Source organism: Vigna angularis, chromosome 10, assembly GCF_016808095.1.
Source record: "Vigna angularis cultivar LongXiaoDou No.4 chromosome 10, ASM1680809v1, whole genome shotgun sequence".
NCBI lineage: Eukaryota > Viridiplantae > Streptophyta > Magnoliopsida > Fabales > Fabaceae > Vigna > Vigna angularis.
The window spans coordinates 5,892,934-5,913,256 of NC_068979.1; the positions used below are offsets into that span (position 1 = coordinate 5,892,934).

At 34.9% G+C, this 20,323-nt stretch overlaps 2 protein-coding genes across 3 annotated transcripts; one reads left to right on the forward strand and one right to left on the reverse strand.

Annotated features, from left to right (window-relative positions):
* The first annotated feature begins 4,749 nt into the window (after positions 1 to 4,749).
* On the forward strand, positions 4,750 to 14,555 carry LOC108335631 (serine/threonine-protein kinase SRK2E). Its single transcript, XM_017571675.2, has 9 exons — positions 4,750 to 5,082; positions 6,065 to 6,139; positions 6,229 to 6,330; positions 6,436 to 6,489; positions 9,771 to 9,863; positions 12,014 to 12,106; positions 13,250 to 13,354; positions 13,442 to 13,540; positions 14,028 to 14,555. The coding sequence occupies exons 1-9, from the start codon at positions 4,912 to 4,914 to the stop codon at positions 14,313 to 14,315; spliced, it is 1,080 nt and encodes a 359-aa protein (XP_017427164.1). The 5' UTR covers positions 4,750 to 4,911; the 3' UTR covers positions 14,316 to 14,555.
* On the reverse strand, positions 14,484 to 20,308 carry LOC108335630 (probable disease resistance protein At5g66900). 2 transcript variants are annotated; one of them, XR_008245713.1, is made up of 6 exons: positions 18,913 to 20,308; positions 18,196 to 18,599; positions 17,684 to 18,048; positions 17,034 to 17,308; positions 15,143 to 15,227; positions 14,484 to 14,590 (listed from the first exon to the last, which is right to left on the reverse strand). XR_008245713.1 is itself a non-coding variant. In XM_017571674.2 (5 exons), the coding sequence occupies exons 1-5, from the start codon at positions 19,526 to 19,528 to the stop codon at positions 15,888 to 15,890; spliced, it is 2,484 nt and encodes an 827-aa protein (XP_017427163.1). In that variant the 5' UTR covers positions 19,529 to 20,300; the 3' UTR covers positions 15,538 to 15,887. The 2 variants fall into 2 exon arrangements, 1 of the variants encoding a protein (XP_017427163.1); XM_017571674.2 differs by lacking the exons at positions 14,484 to 14,590; positions 15,143 to 15,227 and adding an exon at positions 15,538 to 16,711 and having other exon boundaries at positions 18,913 to 20,300.
* Between the last annotated feature and the right edge of the window lie 15 nt (positions 20,309 to 20,323).

A 20,323-nucleotide genomic window follows, 5' to 3' on the forward strand; every position in this document is an offset into this window, starting at 1 on the left:
AAAAATAAATTTGTTACTACCGAGTAGGGTCGACCGACCGGGCATAGTTGTTCTAACGGGCACACGGGACCGACTGGTCGAATAGGACGGTCGGACAGGTAAGGGCGATGCAAACTGATCGTTCCAGATCGAGGGGCCAGGGTAGCACTTACAAATTGTCCAGCCGTTGGCTGGAGACAACTTTTGAATAACCATGAATGTGTAATTAATGGTGTAACGGTTATTGTCGAAGCAGAGAGGACGACAGTGATGGCGAGGGAGAAGGCGGAAAAGGCTAGGGTAAAGGTGGCACTATTTATAGAGGGTAAAAAGTTGTGCACCCATCAAATCTGAAGCGTCAAGCGTCAAGAGATCTGACGGTCTGAGCGACCTGACGGTTCATTTGCAGAAAGATCCAACGGTTCAGATGATCTCACGATTCATTTTTCACTTTCCCGCCTAAATGTTACAGTCGTCGTGACTCTACGAGTTCCCATTGCAAACATCGATAGCATAAGGGAAGACACAAACCGATCGGGGGCCATTTCAAAACCCTACGCAAAAAATATTGCTAGGGCTTGGGGGACTTGTGTTACTACCGAGTAGGGTCGACCGACCGGGCATAGTTGTTCGAACGGGCACACAGGACCGACTGGTCGAATAGGACAGGTAAGGGCGATGCAAACCGATCGTTCCAGATCGGGGGGCCAGGGTAGCACTTACAAATTGTCCAGCCGTTGGCTGGAGACAACTTTTGAATAACCATGAATGTGTAATTAATGGTGTAACGGTTATTGTCGAAGCAGTTAAGGTGAGCATTGATCGTCATTAAAGAGGTAAATTAATGGATAAGATTCTTCGAAACCATATAAATAACAAACGAGGGAGAAGGTAAACTCTCTGATTCTGATTAATTTTCACTAGACTTGCAAGGATAATTTCTGACTTGAGCGTCAGAGTGTTTCCTGCAGGTCACCCCCACCTTGACATTGAGCGAGGAGTGAGGAGTGAGGGAGGAAGCGAGAAGGACCGATCGGCGAAGGAGAAGCATTTCCGAACGGGTGAAGCAGGAGTTTCCCTCGGTCCCTTTCAGTAGAAACAAAATTTTTTGTTTCACATGATCAGTTAGGTCATCATGGATTTATCATGATGTGAAAAATAGTTAAAAATTTATGTGAACATCTACTTAAGAGTCAAAAACTTCTTGAGTTCAATGATTTCTCATGTATTTCATGTTCATAAGAAAAGTTGATAATTAAACCATCACAAAAAAATGAGTCAATCTAATTTTTAGAACAAGTACAAGGTAATATGTGTGATCCAATACATTCATCATGTGGATCATTTAGATATTTTATGATTTTAATTGATGCATCAACTAGATGGTCACATATGTGTTTATTATCAACTCGCGATAAGATATTTGCAAAGTTATTAGCACAATTAAAGTTAAGAGCTCACTTCCCATATTATCCTACTAAGAGAATTCATCTTCATAATGTTGATGAACTTACATCTCGTTTTTTTATCATGAGTATTGTATATCAATTAGAATTCAAGTTGAACATCCAATACCACATGTTCATACTCAAAATGGACTTGCAAAATTGTTAGTAAAATGTTAAAACTGGTTGCAAGACCGTTACTTATGAAAATTAATCTTCCAATGACTACTTAGGGATATGCAATTTTGTGTGTTACACTATTGATTCCCATCAAACCAACAAGTTATCACAAATACTTTACTACAGAGTTAGTTTTTGGTTAGTTTCCTAATATTTCTCATTTAGAGACTATTGAGAATATATGTTGGATATGATCTCCATTAATAATAAAATATCTTGAACCATCAATAGGAGACTTGTTTATAGTTAAATTTGCCAACTGTCATTTTGATGAATAACTTTTTCAAACATTAGGGGGAGAAAGAAAACAATTGGAAAAATATATTGGTTTGAATGAATTATTATTATCTCGTCTTGATCCTCTACAAAAGTATGTGAACTGGAAGTTTAAAGGATAATTCATTTATAAAATTAGTCAATCAATTACTAGATTTTTTACTAACAACAAAAAGCTAACTAAATCTCATATATCAACGGCTAATGCTCCAAATAAATTTGACACTAATTCATAACATGCCTGAAGCGTGGTAGGCCTGTTATTTGGTTCCAAAAGAACCTTAGGTACCTGAAATTGTTAAAAATGATAAGATCTCAATAAATTATGTCATGAATAAGATAATATGAAACTAGAATAAAGTCAACATTGACGTTGATTTTGCATATAATATAACAATGAATGTTATGAGTGACAATGAGAATGAATAACCAATGACCATTGAAAATTGTCGACAAAGAAAAGATTATCTAAAATGGAAAGATGCAGTCAAAGCAAAATTAAATTCGTGGGTTCTTAGATTTGTAGTTCACACACCTGATGGTGTAAAACCCATTGGGTACATATGGATTGTTACGCAACAACAAAAGAAGAATAGTGAAATTGTTAGGTAGAAAGCATGATTAGTTGCTCGAAGTTTTTTCATAAAGATATGATATTGATTTTTGAAGAGACATATTCGCTAATATCAACAACATTTCAATATTTGATTAGCCTAGTTGCACAATGAGGTATGCATTTACATATAATAGATGTTGTTACAAGCTATTTATATGATTATCTTCAGAATGATATTTATATGAAGCTTCCTAAAAGATTTAATTTGCCAATCAATACAAATTCTAAATAGGATTATTGAATAAAATTGAACAAATCCTTTTTTATAAACAAAAAAATCAGGACATATGTGATATAACTAACTTATTAAGTACTTATTAAAAGAAATGTATTTGTCCTTGTATAGAATTTGAATTTGTCATAATTGTTGTTTATGAAGACAACATAAACATAATTTAAACTCCTAATTAAAGACAATTGATTGCTTAAAGAAATAATTTGAGATGAAGGATCTTGAAAGTACAAAGTTTTGTTTCGAATTTCAAATTGAGTATTTAAATAATTGTGTTTTATGTACATCAAAAGGCTCATATAGTGAAGGTTTTGTTCTATGTGGACAAGTCACATCCTTTATGCACTCCAATAGTTGTGAGGCTCTTAGTGTCGATAAAGACCTTTTTAGACCTTAAGGAAAGGATGAAGAACTTCTTGGTCTAGTAGTACCATGTCTTAGTGTTATAAGAGCACTAATGTATCTTACTTATTATATTCAACATGATATAACCTTTGTTATAAATTTGTTAAACAAGACATAGTTCTTCACCTTATGATACTATGGATATGGACTAATTTTATCAAAATGATTCAAAATCAAATCTAATAGGTTATACATGTATATATTATTTATCAAGTCCTCATAATGATTGATCACAAATATGATATTTGTTTCCAAAAATTTTTTCCTAGTAAAGTTTTTATAAGACACATCCTCTCATAATGGAATGAGAAAAATGTTATGAATTAATCATTATCCATTGATTTGCTACAATTATTCATATTTATAATTACTCATATTATTGATTATTCTTTGTGTCATTTAAATATTTATATTAACTATTTGATTTATATTTTTTTAAGTTACATTTTATATTTTTGAGTTACATTTTATATTTATAAATAAATTTTTTCTATTAATAATATACACATAAATTAGTCTCAATTTTCTATTACGCTCCCTTCTTTTTTTTTCCTTTCACTATTGTCAACTTTACTTTGTAGTATATTTTATAAGAATACTAAACTTCAAAACTAAGACTAGACACACCATAAGCATTAAGCTTCAAATGAAATTAATTAAACAAAAAGTACATAAAAATATATAAAAGAAAAAAATTATGAAATAAAAAAATATGATTATATCATTACTATTAATTTATGTGCAAGACAAAACTTAATTAAAATTTGAAATTAGTCCTAAAATTAAAATGACATAAATCGTTAAACTAAAAAAACAAAGTAAAATTAGAAGTAACATGTTGCAGCATATTATTCTGTAAACAAATTAAATTTAACAATGAAAGGTACGTAAAGTAAAGTACTTCTTCGTGCAGAGGATGTCAGAAGAAGAGACGGGAGACATGAGAGTCTAAACGGAGGAATGAAAAAGGATTTGGAACGACTAGAATTTTTGAAAGTGTTTCACTCTTAAAATTCACCAGGGGTCGGGTCGGGTCGGATATCCTCAAGTATTTTTTCTCATTTCTTTATCTAGCCATTTAAATATTTAAATCCATTTAACTCGTTTCCATTTATCCACCATTTTCCCAAACCGTAAAGAACAGACCCATCTCTTATTTCTACACGCGGTTTGGGTCCAGGTCCGCACTTTTTCCTCACCCCTATATACTATATTAAATATACTTTTATGAAATAAATAAATGTCACAATAAACAAATTAAGCATCCTGCACTATCATAATATTTATATTCATTTCATCATTTTTAAATGGTAGATTATGAAATTAATTTCAAATTATATTATAAAAATTAGAAAATAAAAAAAACTTTTAAATTATACAATTAAAAAATTAAAAATTACTTTTGAATTATATAATTTAATTTTTTAAAGGAGACTTTCATATCGTACCATTAATTTAAAAATTAAAGAGTATTTTTTAAATTGTGTAAACCAAAAATCAAATGACTCGTGCATTATATGTATTTTTAGTTTTTAAATTATACAATTTAAAAAAAAAATTCCGAGTTTTTGTATTTCAAAAATAAACAGTAAAACGAAGAAAATCAAACATATTTTATGCGGGGGCGCAAGAAGAAACTTATGTAGGTGCGGTATCCACAAAACGTCGTCGTCACTGTGCCACCTTCCCACTGGCGCTTTCTCACTCTGTTAGTGCTCGCTTGCAGAATCTTTCTGGGCATCCCTCATTGCCGACGTATCCGTCTATGTTTTCAACCGATGGATCGGCCGGCGACCGGAATTGGATTGGACACGCCGATCATGCACGATAGCGACCGTTACGATTTCGTTCGCGATATTGGGTCTGGGAATTTCGGCGTTGCTAGACTTATGAGGGACAAGCAAACGCAAGAGCTTGTTGCCGTCAAGTATATAGAACGCGGAGAAAAGGTTTGTGTTAACTCATCATTTCTTTCTGAAGAAGGAATCGGTTGTATGTTGATGCTGACGACTTTTTCAATTGAGCTTTTAAATTTTTTTTTTCTGCCGTTCACTTTTGTCGAGTTGTTTAGTTAATTTTGGTAACATGGTGTCTGAATATGGAAAGTTTAGGATTGCTCAGCCACTTAAATGCTAATCAAGTAACCGTGTACTTTTTTATTGGTTGTACTATAGTAGTAGTGATTCAATTATCATTAATGTGACAATTCAATTTGTCTTCATAGCTTCTTTTTAATTGAACTTTTTGCTTTTATCAACATCTCTTGACAAAAGTAAAATGACTTAATTGTTGATAGATAAGTTTGATTAATGAATAGGGGTCGCTGCACGAAATAAGGTGAGTTGATCGATGACTTTTTGCCTTGATGATGAAATGATGCCATAAAGTTTAAGTTATAAGTGGGGATCTGGTGCATACGATTTGTCTGGCTTGTTTTTGGTTGTTCTGATAGCGCACTAGACAGGAGTGGAGTTTACGGAATAAGATATAGAATATAAAATCATTCACGTGTGAACTTATCTGCTTTCACCTAATAGTTTGAGCTTTAGGAATAGTTGGTTCAGGATTTAGCCTTGAAGCTTATACAATCACGTGGTCTATAGTTCTGTCTTTATTACCCCATTTTTCTGGATAAATGATTAATTTCAGCACAAGGTAACTTGCATTCTTCCGTGCCAGGGAGGGTTTATACATGAGGTGTGTAGTCAAATGTTGGATTGATGCAAGTGGTGAACCAAGATCATCTGGTTTAATTAAATTTTAGGCTTACACATTTACAGAAGAAATAGTGAAAAAATGAATTTATTTTTGGTGGTCTAGCTTACACTTTTTGATTCAAAAATAACGTGAGATGCTTTTTGCCTCTTTCATTCCTATACTTGTTGACAAGGCGCTAGACTGATATTTTTCCTATCATTTACTGTGTTGCAGATTGATCAAAATGTTAAAAGAGAAATAATTAATCACAGGTCTCTAAGGCATCCTAACATTATTGGGTTTAAGGAGGTTTGTTTAACTATTACATTTCTATATTTTTATGGTCAGAGAAAGGAATAATCATATTTATGGAAAATGTTCAATAAAATTTCACTCAGGTCATTTTAACACCTACCCATCTTGCCATTGTAATGGAATTTGCATCTGGAGGAGAATTATTTGCCCGAATCTGCAATGCAGGGCGTTTTACTGAGGATGAGGTTCTTTAAGAATTCTGTTTACTTTTGCTATACTTTTTCAGTCGGCACAAAGTTGTGCTAGTTATCTATTTCCTGTGCAGCTATTAACCTATTGTTATGCCACAGGCTCGTTTCTTCTTTCAACAACTCATATCTGGTGTCAGCCACTGTCATGCAATGGTAACTGATCTCTTTTTCCCCCACTATTGGATATAATTTGTAGTTAACCTACATAGAATGTAGTATAGGCAATGTATCAACCTTTTGAGTATTTTCTGCTGAAGAAATATAAGCCATACACTCTTTTGAACACATTCGTTTCTATTGGTTGAAATTACATAAATCTGTGGTTCTCACGTATTTAATGAACGTCTCCCATTATTCTGTATTTTTCAATAAATTTAACCAATTGTTAAAAGAAAAGGGTGAACCATGGCGCAGCAATAACAGTTGGGCCTGGTGACTGATTGGTCATGGGTTCAAATACGGAATTAGCCTCTTTGCACACACCAGGGTAAGGCTGCATATAATTATCCTTAATACCTTGCATGATGAGGAATCTTCTAACATTGGGTCGTTTGTTAATTGTAACATCTTATTTAAATAGTATAAACACTATTAAGAAAACATCACAAAATCAATACAATAAAACAGTTTAACTCAAGGAATATATAAAATATCCATACAATTATCCAAAATAACTATAAGTCTAACTTTATATACAACACAAAAGGAAATAAAGGAACTATTTATATAATGTCTTTCAAAATATAACTAGATAAACTAAACTACTGTACTCATAACTACACGTCCACGTCATTTCCTCCCAAAGCTTGCTCCACTAAAAGGTCATCTTTCTCTGTTCACACCAACCAGATGATCATTGCAAAAAGAAACCAAACAAATACAAATAGCCAAACAAACACAAGCAACCAAACAAAGAAACACACAAAGGGTAAGTTAATGTTAAAAGAAACAATGGGTCATGCACTTGTGGCGGCCTTTACTGCTCTGCAGAGCCATTGCCAATGAGTTTCACCTTACCACACACACAAGGTTAGTCCGTTCTGCGTTTTAGGCCAAGATGGAGCACCTAGACTAGGACCTCCTGTTACTTTCACCACATGCATCACCCTCTCTACTTGAGAATGAGTGGCCATTAGAGTATCAGGATAATCCCCAAGACTGAGTTTCCTACATTCATAGATAAAAATACAATACTTGAAGCAACCATTAAGAATTTCCTCCTTGGAATTTCTTTCCAAACTCATTTATCCACATATGTAACCTCATGTAAACTCCATCATACAATTCTGTTGGAAATCCAAGTGTGAGTCCAAGTCCCACATTAGATAGAAATGAGAAAGTAAAACACTATATAAAGGTGAAAGACCCATTAACCCATTGCCTTAAGGTTTTGAGTAAAGAGTGGTGCCAATCCCTTATGTGGTTGGGCTCAAATCTCATTTGGTATTATGTCTCCCAAGTGAACCTCCTCCTCGAGCAGTGCTTAGCGCCATACAGGGTCGCCCAACGCTATGATACCAATTTGATGATTTTGTCAAGAATCCAGGTTCAACTGATCAACCCACAACTCAACTCATGAATCAAAATTCTAATGCTTTAAACCATATTTTTAATCCACTAACTAGCCAACTAAGTCCTAAATGACCTCAAAGTAACCACCAAACAACAAATTTACTTATAAAACCATTCCTCCAATATTTCACCGGTTAAAAGACAAGTTTAAAATGATCTAAAAACATACCTCAAATATTAATTATCTCTCCAAAGCCCCTTCTCTAGAAATTCACCTATCAAAACCTCAATTTAGACTAAAACCAGTCCAACAACACTTCATTTCCTACTTTCAACTCTACGTCAAATTTGCACCTATAGAACTTCAAAACAATAGCATCCAAAGTTCACACCATTATCAAATCACAAGCATACACCAAAATATTCATAAATAAGCAATTATTCACTCAACATCACTCAATAAGCATTTCAATTAATATCATATTCAACCAAGCATAAATTTCACTACCTATCAAATGCAAATTCATGCTTCTCATACAAAAAAATTAAAGCGAATATTAGTTTCCCTTACCTGACAGAAGATCAAACCTTTCTAGAAAGCCTAAAACAACTCCAACATACAAAAATTCCTATATGTTCATACGAATCACAGAAACACGAATCACAGAAACACGATCACAGAAACACGATGACAGAAACACGATCACAGAAACACGATCACAGAAACACGATCACAGAAACACGATCACAGAAACACGATCACAGAAACACGATCACAGAAACACGATCACAGAAATACGATCACAGAAACACGATCACAGAAACACGATCACAGAAATACGATCACAGAAACACGATCGCAGAAACACGATCACAGAAACACGATCACAGAAACACGATCACAGAAACACGATCAGGGTACACCGTTAGGACCACTAATCAACAAAGAGTTTTATAGAAAACTCAGATGATAGATGCAACCAAAGATAATACGCATGCAAAGGAGAAAAAAATAGACTAAGGAAAAAGAGCAAAAATCAACTTACTCTTTTGTAGAAACTTATCGGTTAGACTTGAAGATCTCACCACGAGAATCACTCAGGCGGTCTCCAATCTTCAAACAGATGAATAAGGGATGAAAATCCTTAGAGAGAAGTTAGAGAACTCTAGAAAAGTGGTTTCTAGAGAGACTACGTGTTTTTAAAATAATGAAACTCGTTCCTCACAAAATTATTTATATTAAAACTAGGGATGACAACGGGTCGGGTCAGGCACGGATAGTGACTACCCGCAACCCGACCCGACAAAAAATCCACCTGCTACTCGACCCGAAAAAAAAAAATCCACCTGCTACCCGACCCGTTACCCGCACGGATACCCGCTTAAAAAATACCTGCGGGTATTTTAAAACCCGTAGATACTAGTGGATACCTGCGAATATCCGCAAATATTTAAAAATATATATTTTTATAGATTATTAAAATAAAATTACAAAAGATATATAAAATATAATATAAATTAATTTTAATTAAATTTAACTTAATAAAATATAAATTATATTTTCATTTTTATTTTTTGCAGGTAGCGGATATACGCGGGTATGGATAGTATAATACTCGCATCCGACCCGTTTATAAGCGGGTATTAAAATACCAGCAACCCGCAGGTAGTAAATATCCACGGATACTAACTATCCGTCACGTATTTTATCCACGGATATCTGCTGACGCGGATTTTTTTGCCATCCCTAATTAAAACCTTTTATTATTAAAATAATTGAATCTCGTTAATTTTAAACCACTATCACTTCTAAAATACCATTTTTTAGGTCTTTACAGTAACCAATAGTAGAGAGTGTTTTGTTAACTCTCTTTATGTCTGATGTATTGGTTTTATGTATCATAACGTGTCTCCTCATGAAGGAAGTGTGTCACCGGGACTTGAAGTTGGAAAACACTTTGTTGGATGGAAGCCCAGCACTCCATTTGAAGATATGTGATTTTGGATATTCCAAGGTAAGCCTTTGTCATGTCCTTTTCATGTGTGAGTTACATTCTAATATATTTTACTGGGATGTAAGCTCTGGCTCAGTAAATTTACCTCTAAATGATTCTTGTCACAAATTTAACTGAACCTTTCAATATCCACAAATTGCTTCCCCTAGTAGTTTGTTCTTTAGTTTTCTTGTGAAGCTATTTTGTTCTGCAGATATATATAGACTATTCTATTACTTGAGTAACTAATTCCTTAAGATACTAAAGGGTTCTTTTAGTAACTTTTGTTATTGGAAAGGGGAAATTCTGCATGACTATTCATTATGAATATTGATAATCTGAATTACTTAACAAGTTTTTGCTTGATCCATTCTTTATAATTTGGCCTATCCCAGGTTAAGCGATGGAATGATAGACCAGAATGTAGGCTTGAATTCAGAAAAAGGCTTAGGTTTTGTAAATTTATGTTCACAAGAGGAAAGCTAGTGAGGGAGAAAATTAGGAAGGTGATCAGTTTGGCTAGGGGTGGAGGGTGAACGTGGGGAAATTGAGGAACGGTGGAAGTTAGTTTTGCATGTTTGTTTTGTTTTAGAGGGAGCGTAACTCTTATTCTCTTAGGAGTTGATGCTCTGCAGGTTGTAAAAGTCATAGGCTCCATTTCTGGTTCTTAATAAAATTGGCTTACTAGTTTCTTAAGAATCCTGTCAATTGGTTCAACTTGTCAAATATTGGTGTTTGGAAGGCTGGCTCATGCTCCAAAGGGTGGTGGATAAAGTAGAAGTGTTTGAAACCAAAGTTGCCATATTTGAGGACTCAGCAAAACTTTCGATGGTGGAATTTAAGCAATCACTTTTTCAGGAGATGAGTAGGACTTGAGATGTTGGACTAGTGCCCATATCATGAATTAAGTTGTGGAAGCAACAGTGAGTGGAGACGACATGGATCAGTATCTTATGGTGGTGTGAGATTGGGTTTCCCCTAGTTTATGATATGGACACTGCTGTTGGGTCGATCACTATGGTGGAAATTATTTTGAAGTTCTAAATATTTCGGATGAAGTTAAAGTTAAGCTGGTTAAGCAATGGTCCTACTATCCACTTGCTTGTGAAGATCATTTGCTTGTATGAGACTGAAGTGAGATGCTGGTAGTGTGCTATGGAGGTCACTGTTATAACGATCTATTTTGAAGAGCTGTTAAACCTTCATCAAACGAGAAAGGTTGAACAGTATATTTTGAACTTTTGAGTTCTTCTCATCATAGGTAGGATGATTAGCTGAAGCATAGTGTAGCCTGAGTGGTCTTTGGCCAGAGTTGAGATGGTGAGTCTGAGATTTTAACCCACGCATCTGATCTAATATGGTGAAGCTTGCTCCTGATTTTGGGGCAGAGGCTATGGGTACATTGGAAAATTTGGCCAGCTCTGCTTTCTGATTGTAGGGGGAGGTTTTTCTTGTGTTTTTCCACAAAATTATAAAGGTAGTTTGTGTATAGAAAACTGGAGCTACTAAGTTCTCCAAGTTCCCAATATTTAGGGCTTGGCCAAATTTGAATTTAGTTGATAATCGCCATTCCCTTTTGTTAAGAAATTTCTTATCCTTGTATGAATGGGTTAAAAGTCTTGCAACGAGCCCAATGTCTTGAGTTCGAACCTCGTTGAGGCTCCTACTCCTATAAAAGGGGAGTCCCAAATTCACCAGGTTGTCAGGTGTTTGTTAAGGAATTTTGGATCCTTGTATGAATGGGTTAACTTTTTGTAACACCTTTCTGTGCTTTGTATCTTTGAACATTCTTCTTGTGTTTTGATGTTTCACAATTCACATACAGGGGAACATCTAAATCTATGAAAAGTTTCCTGGTGTCTTGAGGCATCTGATATTTAGCGCACAGCAAACCTTTGTGGTGGTGTTAAGATAATTCATCTTGTATTTGTGTCATATTTATGGTACTTGGTAATTGAAATAGATCTTACGTTTGCATGCAATGACACTTTGAGGTCATCCTTTTTATTTATCAATTGGCTTTGTCTTGTGAGATCCTACACATTATTTCTTTTTTATCTAATTTGTACCTTATCAAATTTAGGTCACCATTGTATTCTATTTTTTTTCAAATAATCTGCTTTGATAATTGCTATATTTTCTACATATCTAATAGATTTTGTTATTGGCAGTCTTCAATGCTTCATTCACAACCTAACTCAACCGTGGGAACCCCAGCATATATTGCTCCAGAAGTATTGCTGAAGAAAGAGTATGATGGCAAGGTAGAACTACTTTTAGTTTCAGTCGTGCTCTTTTTCTGTGTTTATCTCATAATTTGATAGCAATAATTTGTGGGCCAGTGAGGTTTATTGATTTACCCTGGAATAAGGATCTAAATAATTTTTTAATAATCTATATGTCATAACTTCAGTGGTAATTTTTGCTTGGTATCTAAACAAATATTTCTTCTCCTCTGGTTGTCATCTACACGCTTTGTTCATGTCTTCTTGGCACAAATTGAAGTTTTTAACTTTAATGTAGTTATTTAAATCTCTACTTTTATTGATTATAAGAGAGCAGGAGATAATTGTCAGTCCTCTTGCATTTTTTTGTCTTTAAATGTTGCAAAGGTCCATAGCTTATTGAGATTTCTTTGTCGATAGATAATAAAAGAATAAACGTATAGATGTAATTAAATGACTAAATTAGTTGAGAATATTACAACCGCACCTAACTTTCTTTCGTATAATTTACCCTCTGTTTGATCTTTGTTTATGTCTTTATTTTCTGAACTTATGCACTTAATCTAGTACTCACTCAGTAATCGAGATCAGGAATGAATCATAGTAGTCAAAATAGTGTTATAACAAAATGTCCTCGGGTCACTGCGTGGTTCAAAAAGCATAGCAGTTGTCAAATCAATAGTGTGCAAAATAGTATATTATTGCGTGCTATAGCACTACCATCATGATATAGGCTTCAAAAACCCATTTGTATCCCTAAAACACCGTTTAGGATTTTGGATGATATTGTGATTTCTCTCCCATTTTTTTGGCTTTAGGAACATAAGATGATTTGAAGCCTCTTCGTTGACAAAAGCTATTTTTAAGAGTCATGATTTCATTTTATTCTGAAGTTAATAGTTTTTCTGTAGACACGACTCACAATGCAACATTATGGTGTTTTTTTATTCATGTATCCAACCTCACCTAACGGGAAATGGCTTGGCTGCTATTGTTGTATGCATAGTATTACTTTTAATGTGCAATGTTGCTAATTAAGCACCTACAGATAAGCATGTATCTTGAGTCTCACCGTGTCATGAAATAGGAATGCACTATGATAAAACATTTCAATTTTGAATTTTACTAATGTGTATATGTAGGTATTTTAATGGATTTTTTGAAATTCCCATGCCCTATTAGATTGCGGATGTATGGTCATGTGGAGTAACCTTATATGTGATGCTAGTGGGATCATATCCTTTTGAAGATCCTACAGATCCAAGGAATTCCTGGAAGACAATTCAGGTTGAACAGATGTTTAAGATATTTGCATGTTTTCTTTACAAGCCTCTGGTTGCATGAGCACGACCTTTTTTGGTTGGTTCCTTGCAGAGGGTTCTTGGTGTCCAGTATTCTATTCCAGATGATACACAAATATCTCCAGAATGTGGCCACCTTATCTCAAGGATATTTGTTTTTGACCCTGCAGAGGTAATTTATATTTTCTATTAAGTCACCTACTGCGAATAAACAATTTGAGGTACACTTCAATTCCTAAGGAATTTTGTGCTATGGATGCATTTTTGTATACCACCATTTTAGCCTCCCACTTGAAAGTGTTAGAATTTTTTTCCTTCTTTCCAGCTGAAGCACTATATAAGCTGGATTTTTGAAGGAGAACCTTCATGTATGGCATCTGGCTTAACAAACACACACATACTCATAATAATAGCCTTTTACATTTTCTAGGTCCTGATCCACTTAGGTTTTATACCTAGCATCAACTAGGAATGTCTACTATTTTGACATATCTTAATATTGTGGGTCCTACGCGGCGATTGTAAATCTAGCATTGATAAGAAGATTGTAGGCATATTATAAATCAAACCTCTTTATTGTATAAGGTAGTGATTAACTTCAACTCTTGCTTGTTTATTGATTTATTTGAACCTTATGTTTTGTACATTGAATTTTACAGAGAATCACTATTCCTGAAATATTGAAAAATGAATGGTTTCTGAAAAATCTCCCTCCTTACTTGACGGATGAAAATATCATGGGTAAGCAATTTGTAGAGTCAGATCAGCCTATGCAGAGCATTGATACAATTATGCAGATAATTTCAGAAGCTACCGTACCAGCCGCAGGGACCTATTCTTTAGACCAGTTTTTGACTGATGATATAATAGATGATGACACGGACGAATCAGACTCTGACTTCGAGCAATATGTAGATAGCAGTGGGGAGATAGTGTATGCCATGTAATTTAATCATCGTCTTCATTTTAGAGAGCGTAATTAAAGGACAGCATCTCAATATTCAACTTTATGGCCTTCTCGGCATCAGGGGAATAGGGAAATAGAAATGCGTGTAGGCCTTATTTCCTGTAGATTGGACGACACGCGAAGTCCATCATGTTCACTTATATGTTGTATGCTTCTTACATTCTAGACGGGTTGGTGGCTGAGAAATGATAATTATCTTCCTTTCCTCTTTTCTAGTGTTTCTGCCTGCACCTCTTCAGATTTCTTTTTCCATCTCTACATTTTAAAAATAAAATTCTTTAATAAATTTTGAAATTTAAATTTTGAATTTATTGAAACTTTCAAAAAATCTTTCAACTAACGATTGTAAAATAGTTTACTTGAATGGGGTGGACTGCTTCAAAATTTTATTTATTAATTTGATTCGTCTCGTGGGTTGTGCAGTATATATTTCGATCCATTTATTCCCTGAATTGCCTTATTCAGAATATTTTTATGTGCACGATAAAATGTCGTTATTCTAGCTCTTGCTTCTGGCGTGGAATAATTTGGAGTATTGTTAAATAACCAATTTAATTAAGCATTTATTCAATAAGTTTTTTTATAGTTGCAAAGAGTCATATTATTTTAATAAATTTACAAAAACAACTTAAATGTTTCCTAAGTCTATTTTCATTATTAATTTTCTGTAATGTTTAATTTGCGAATATCTGTTTGAAACTGTTTCCAATGAATACGGAAAGTACATTCAGAAACAGTGATGCATCTCCTTTCAAATACCGTGCATGTATTAATTACCTTTACAACATATAAATGAGAACGTCTTACCCCATATTAGTGGAACACTTGCATTGGCAATAGCAAATTCAATTCATCTCCCCATTATGCAATTTGAAGGACTAGCGAATCGAAGCTGCAATGGAACAACGGCAACATAAGAAACCTTGATAACCCCATTTAAGCAATCTTTTACACGGTGTAACATGCTGTTATAATCAATCATATGTCATTTTTGTTTATACATAAAATGAAGATTTCAAGTGTTCACATACTTAATGTAAAAGAGGTCTCCATATACTTGGTATTTAGTGTTCGATAGTTCTTAGATAGAACGCTTTAAGATAAAGACTTTAGTTCCTCAAATATACCAAAATTAAATATAGAATAAGATACCGCAGGGAACCTCTTTCTTTTGTTTTTACCAAATATATGAGAAGAATATATTTGCTACTAATCACAAAAATATAAATGACCATTATTACTTTGACCATACTTCATATGAAATGTTATTACAAGCAAAATTTGTGTGATATTTCCAGAATGACCCGACTCAAACTCCTACTTTTTTCACTGCAGTAACATGGTTCTAAATTTGCACATGATGCCGATTCTATCGAGTTCAGAAAACATGTCTCGTGAATGACCACGCTAAATTACATGAGGTATTCTTTCAAGTCACATTGATGTGTTATATCAACAGAATCAACCAACTCAAACTCCCACTTTTCCACTGCAGTGACATGGTTCCAAATTCAAACATGATTCCTAGCCTATCAATTTCAGAAAACATGTCTCAAGAATGAACTCCAGGAAGCCAATTTAAGTTAACCTCCACTGTAGGTATCTCTATCTTCAATTTGCGAATGGTAGAATTTTTCCATAGGGAAGCCATTTCTTCATCACAGATCACGTGTATTTCATGCTCTAAATTTTCAAACTTATCGACCGAGTCTGGCAGTTCTCTCAGTTTTGAGCAACCCTTCAAGTAGAGCTTCTGAAGCTTCAACTCACCAATGTCATCTGGTAATTTGGTAAGACTTAAACAGTCTGAGATATCGAGACAGCTAAGTTTGTTAAGCTCTTTAACAGAATCTGGCATATCTGCCAAATCAGAGCAGGAACATAGCCTTAGAACTTCCAAATTCTCCAGCTTTGCAAGATCTTGTGGCAGTGCAGAAAGCCCGTGACAGTTAGTGATACTAAGCTTTTTCAATGGGGTGATGTTACACAGCCCATCAGGCAATTTAATCAGATCTTTGCAATAATCAATGCTCATCTCCACGAGATTTGGCATTGCATCCGAGATAGAATATCTTTCAAAAGCCTGCCGTGTATTACACATATGAATGGACAATTTTCGTAGATTCTTCAATATGCACAGGGGAGGGATTGAAACCTTTTCCAATCTGATTCTTTTCAAATTAGTTAAAGAACCAAGTCGCTCAAACATGTTTAGTTCAGAACGATGGAAACCATAATTTGTGACAATCAGAACTTTCAGTTTATGCATCTTCTCTGTGAACTCTGGCAACGAGTACTGGCTAGAAAGAAGATTTAAAACCAGAACCTCAGCTTCGTCTGGTTGCATGTCACACCAATCCGAATTAAACGTTTCATCTGCAAAAGCATCATGTTTGACATTAACAGTGGAAGATTAAGTTTGACACGGCACAAGCGTACTTCTTTCTTATTAGTTCATATATTTTCAAAACAATTACCAGTTTTTTGGAATATGTTTGTCAATTTATAACAATGAATCAGTTACTCCTATGCTACCTTCAATGATAGCAATTTAATGGAGGAAAAGGATGCTATGGTCAAATGCACTTCAGTTCCTTCTGAAGTCAAGATAATCAATTATTATGAAACTTGGAGTGGCATGTAGCATTTATCATTTATGTATGTGCATTCCCTATAGTTTGGACAGAGAGAAACATACCAGTTGAAATAGACAATATGCGAGCAGCAACCTTTGGTTGTTTCTGTCTATGAAACATTCCCAGGATGTATGAGAAGGAACGGCCAATGATTCCTAGCGGATTCAGTCCTACCCACCATTCAGGACGATTATCTCCCTTTAACTCAATCATCACTCTTTCTCTCTGTTCAAATGTTTTTTCCCCTTTGCTCAGATGTATTGCTAGCTCTCTAAGGAGATCATGCACCAAAACAAAATGGTTATTGTAGTACATGTCTGTATCCTTTGCAACTTTCCTGCACAAGGGAAGAACAAAAAACCCAACAAGATTAACAATTTTATTTCTTTGCTTCATAATTATAATAAAATAAGTTACATATATACATGCTTTCCATCTTCTTTTACTTCAAGATATAGATTAATCTCAAAATATCTTATGCATGCACTAAGATTATCAAGTATGCTGAAATTATAACATTTTCAACTTATATAACTGTTATTCTTATGTGATAGTGATGACAATCGTATCTATTCGTCCACTAGTGAAACCTACAGTATTAGCTTGATTGATTCATATAATCCCTTTTTCAAGCCACATTCGTAAGATGTTTTGTGCTCATATAATTAAGCATTAGATGACCAACAGGGAGAAGGGTGGAGATGCCATGTACCTTGTAACTATAACATTAATCAAATTCCTGGTGGTTAAATCATGGATAATGGACATTGCATTGCTACCATCTTCATTAAGGTTATACAGTTCTGCCCACATATCAATGAGGGCGGCTACAGGGATTCTTTGATCTTCAGGAAATAGCCCCAGATCCATGAAAAACTCCTTTTCATTGACGGAGAACTTAGTCTCCAATATATCTAAACTTTGTTGAAGACGAAAACGCAAATCAGTATCAGACTCCAGAATGGATTGCTTTTGTAAATGCTCCATCATATCTCGCCACACCTCAAAAGACTTGTTACAGAGCGATCCAGCAATCACCTTAAGGGCCAATGGTGAACCCTTGCAACCTTTCACTATCTGCGTTTCAGGGAAACATAATAAAATCAGTAAATAAATTGAAAGGCTAGGTAACTACGTTGTTCATATCCTAATACAGAAAGGTGAATATGACAAACGGACAAATTATGTGTAGTGTGAGTGATTTTGTAAAAATAGAAGCACCACCTCGTCGACAAGATTTTTTTCAGGTATGTATGAGCTTTTGTCTTTCAGCTGTGCAAAGTGACGGAAAAGGGATTCTGCATGGACATCATCAAGTTTATCCAACTGGTATGAGGTGCCAAATCTTGGAAATGAAACCCTTGAAGTAACCAAAATCTTGTAATCAGGTATCTGAATTTTAAACTTCTCAACAAGGTCTTCTGAGCCAGGCCAAACATCATCCAAGACCAACAATATTGGATGTTGCCCAAGAAGCCTCAGCAGAACTTCCAGTCGATTTACTGCATCTTCATCGGTTTGAAACTTCGGAACCTTAAAACCGCAGTGTTCAAACAGTGTCTCCACAATGGTCTTCAAGTCGGGAGTTTTTGATACAGTGACAAAGAAGATGTTTTTCCCGAACTTGTCTAGTCAAAACAAAATAGCTTTCTAAATTATCTGAGATACTATTCCATAATGCATGTCATGCATATACGAGCTAGTGATTCCAGAATAAATAATTTAGATCAATAATATATCATACGATCACATTGAGAATCACCGCATCACCCGCAATTTCTCACAACATCGAATATTGCAAGGAAACGTAACCACAACCACAATTTGAAGCCTTATATTAAAGGTAATGTTCTATTAGTCTTCTTTCAATATTTTTTCTAGCAATTCAAACACAGTCCTATTATGGAGCACGAGAAGAAGAGAGGGAAGAGAGTTAGTTACCTTTGACTTGAGGGTACCAACATATCTTCTTAGCCAGTGTGCTTTTCCCCGATCCTCCCAAACCAGTCAAGACAAGAACAGACACACCACCCTTGAGCAACTCAATCCTCAGCTTCCTTAAAGGCACATCCATTCCCAAACATTCAGGTTCTTGAGGAGCCCCACAGATATCCATGAACTGATACTCAGGATAACGCCCGAATCCCTCTTTTAGCAGAATCTCCAGAACCTTCCTCATGTCGACCATCACCTTCAACAAGTTCACCGTGTTCTGCGCCGTCATGTTCATCGATAAGTGCGTCTGGAGAGCCCCGTCTTTGCTCCGAAGCTTGCTCTGGTAATGAGGGAACGACAACATTTTCCACCGACCCAATTTCGAGCACTTCCGAACCAGCTCTTGACTATTTCGCACGAGACTCTCCAACTTCTCTATCTCCTTGCTGGGCGAATCCAACATCGTGTTGTACGTCTTCATCTTCTCCACCAGAGGATTCAAAGAGTTTAAGGTTTCTATGTTGCTCTCGAGTGTTGATTCGAAGTCTAGACCCTTTTTTATGGTTGAAATAGCCAATTTCAGTGCCTCTCCCACAGCAGCTCCACTGACCAGATCTGCCATAATTAACAACACCCAGATGACAAAAATCCAAACTTGCTCCCTGAATTCGAAGTCAAACACCAACCGATGCCACTGTCGTTATGTGAGACGAAAACAACAACGATCACGAGGTGTCTCGGAAAACAAACCAAGTTTTAATGAAGTGTAAAGAAGGTGATATCGATCATCAAACACGAATTTTTGTTAGGAAGATGAGTGGTTGCTGTGGTTTTTATATGTACACTTTAGCTGAGCTTCGCGGTCTTTGCCGAGAAATTTACAGGAAAGGAAAGGGCTTTCGTATTCGTGTTACTCACGTTAAGGAATAAACTATAAACATGAAACTTCACATAAATAAATAACCACTCATTTTAGTTGTTCACTAAAAAACTCAGTAGATATAAAAAGAGTGTGTAAAAATAATTAAATATTTAATAATTTCTAATACACTAATTTCCTTAATTTTTGGAATAATTAAAATTAATTCCAATCACCGGTATCAATGAGACTGATAAATAAATAAAATCTCACTTCCTAGTGAAGTAACTAAATGCACCTTTTTCCAGTTAAAAAAAGACAATATATTGAGACTTGCCTCATACATGACATAACTGCTAACTATACTTTAAATAACTTAACCATAATAACTAAATTTGTATGACGCATTATTAATGTAAACTAAAATTTCTCACAGAAATGGAATCTACTGTCAACAATGAATTACCAAAACAAAAAAAGTAGCATGTGAAAGAGTTCTATTGACAACTTGTGCAGCTTAAAACCGTTAAACCTAATCATTAAAGATAAAAAGGCAGG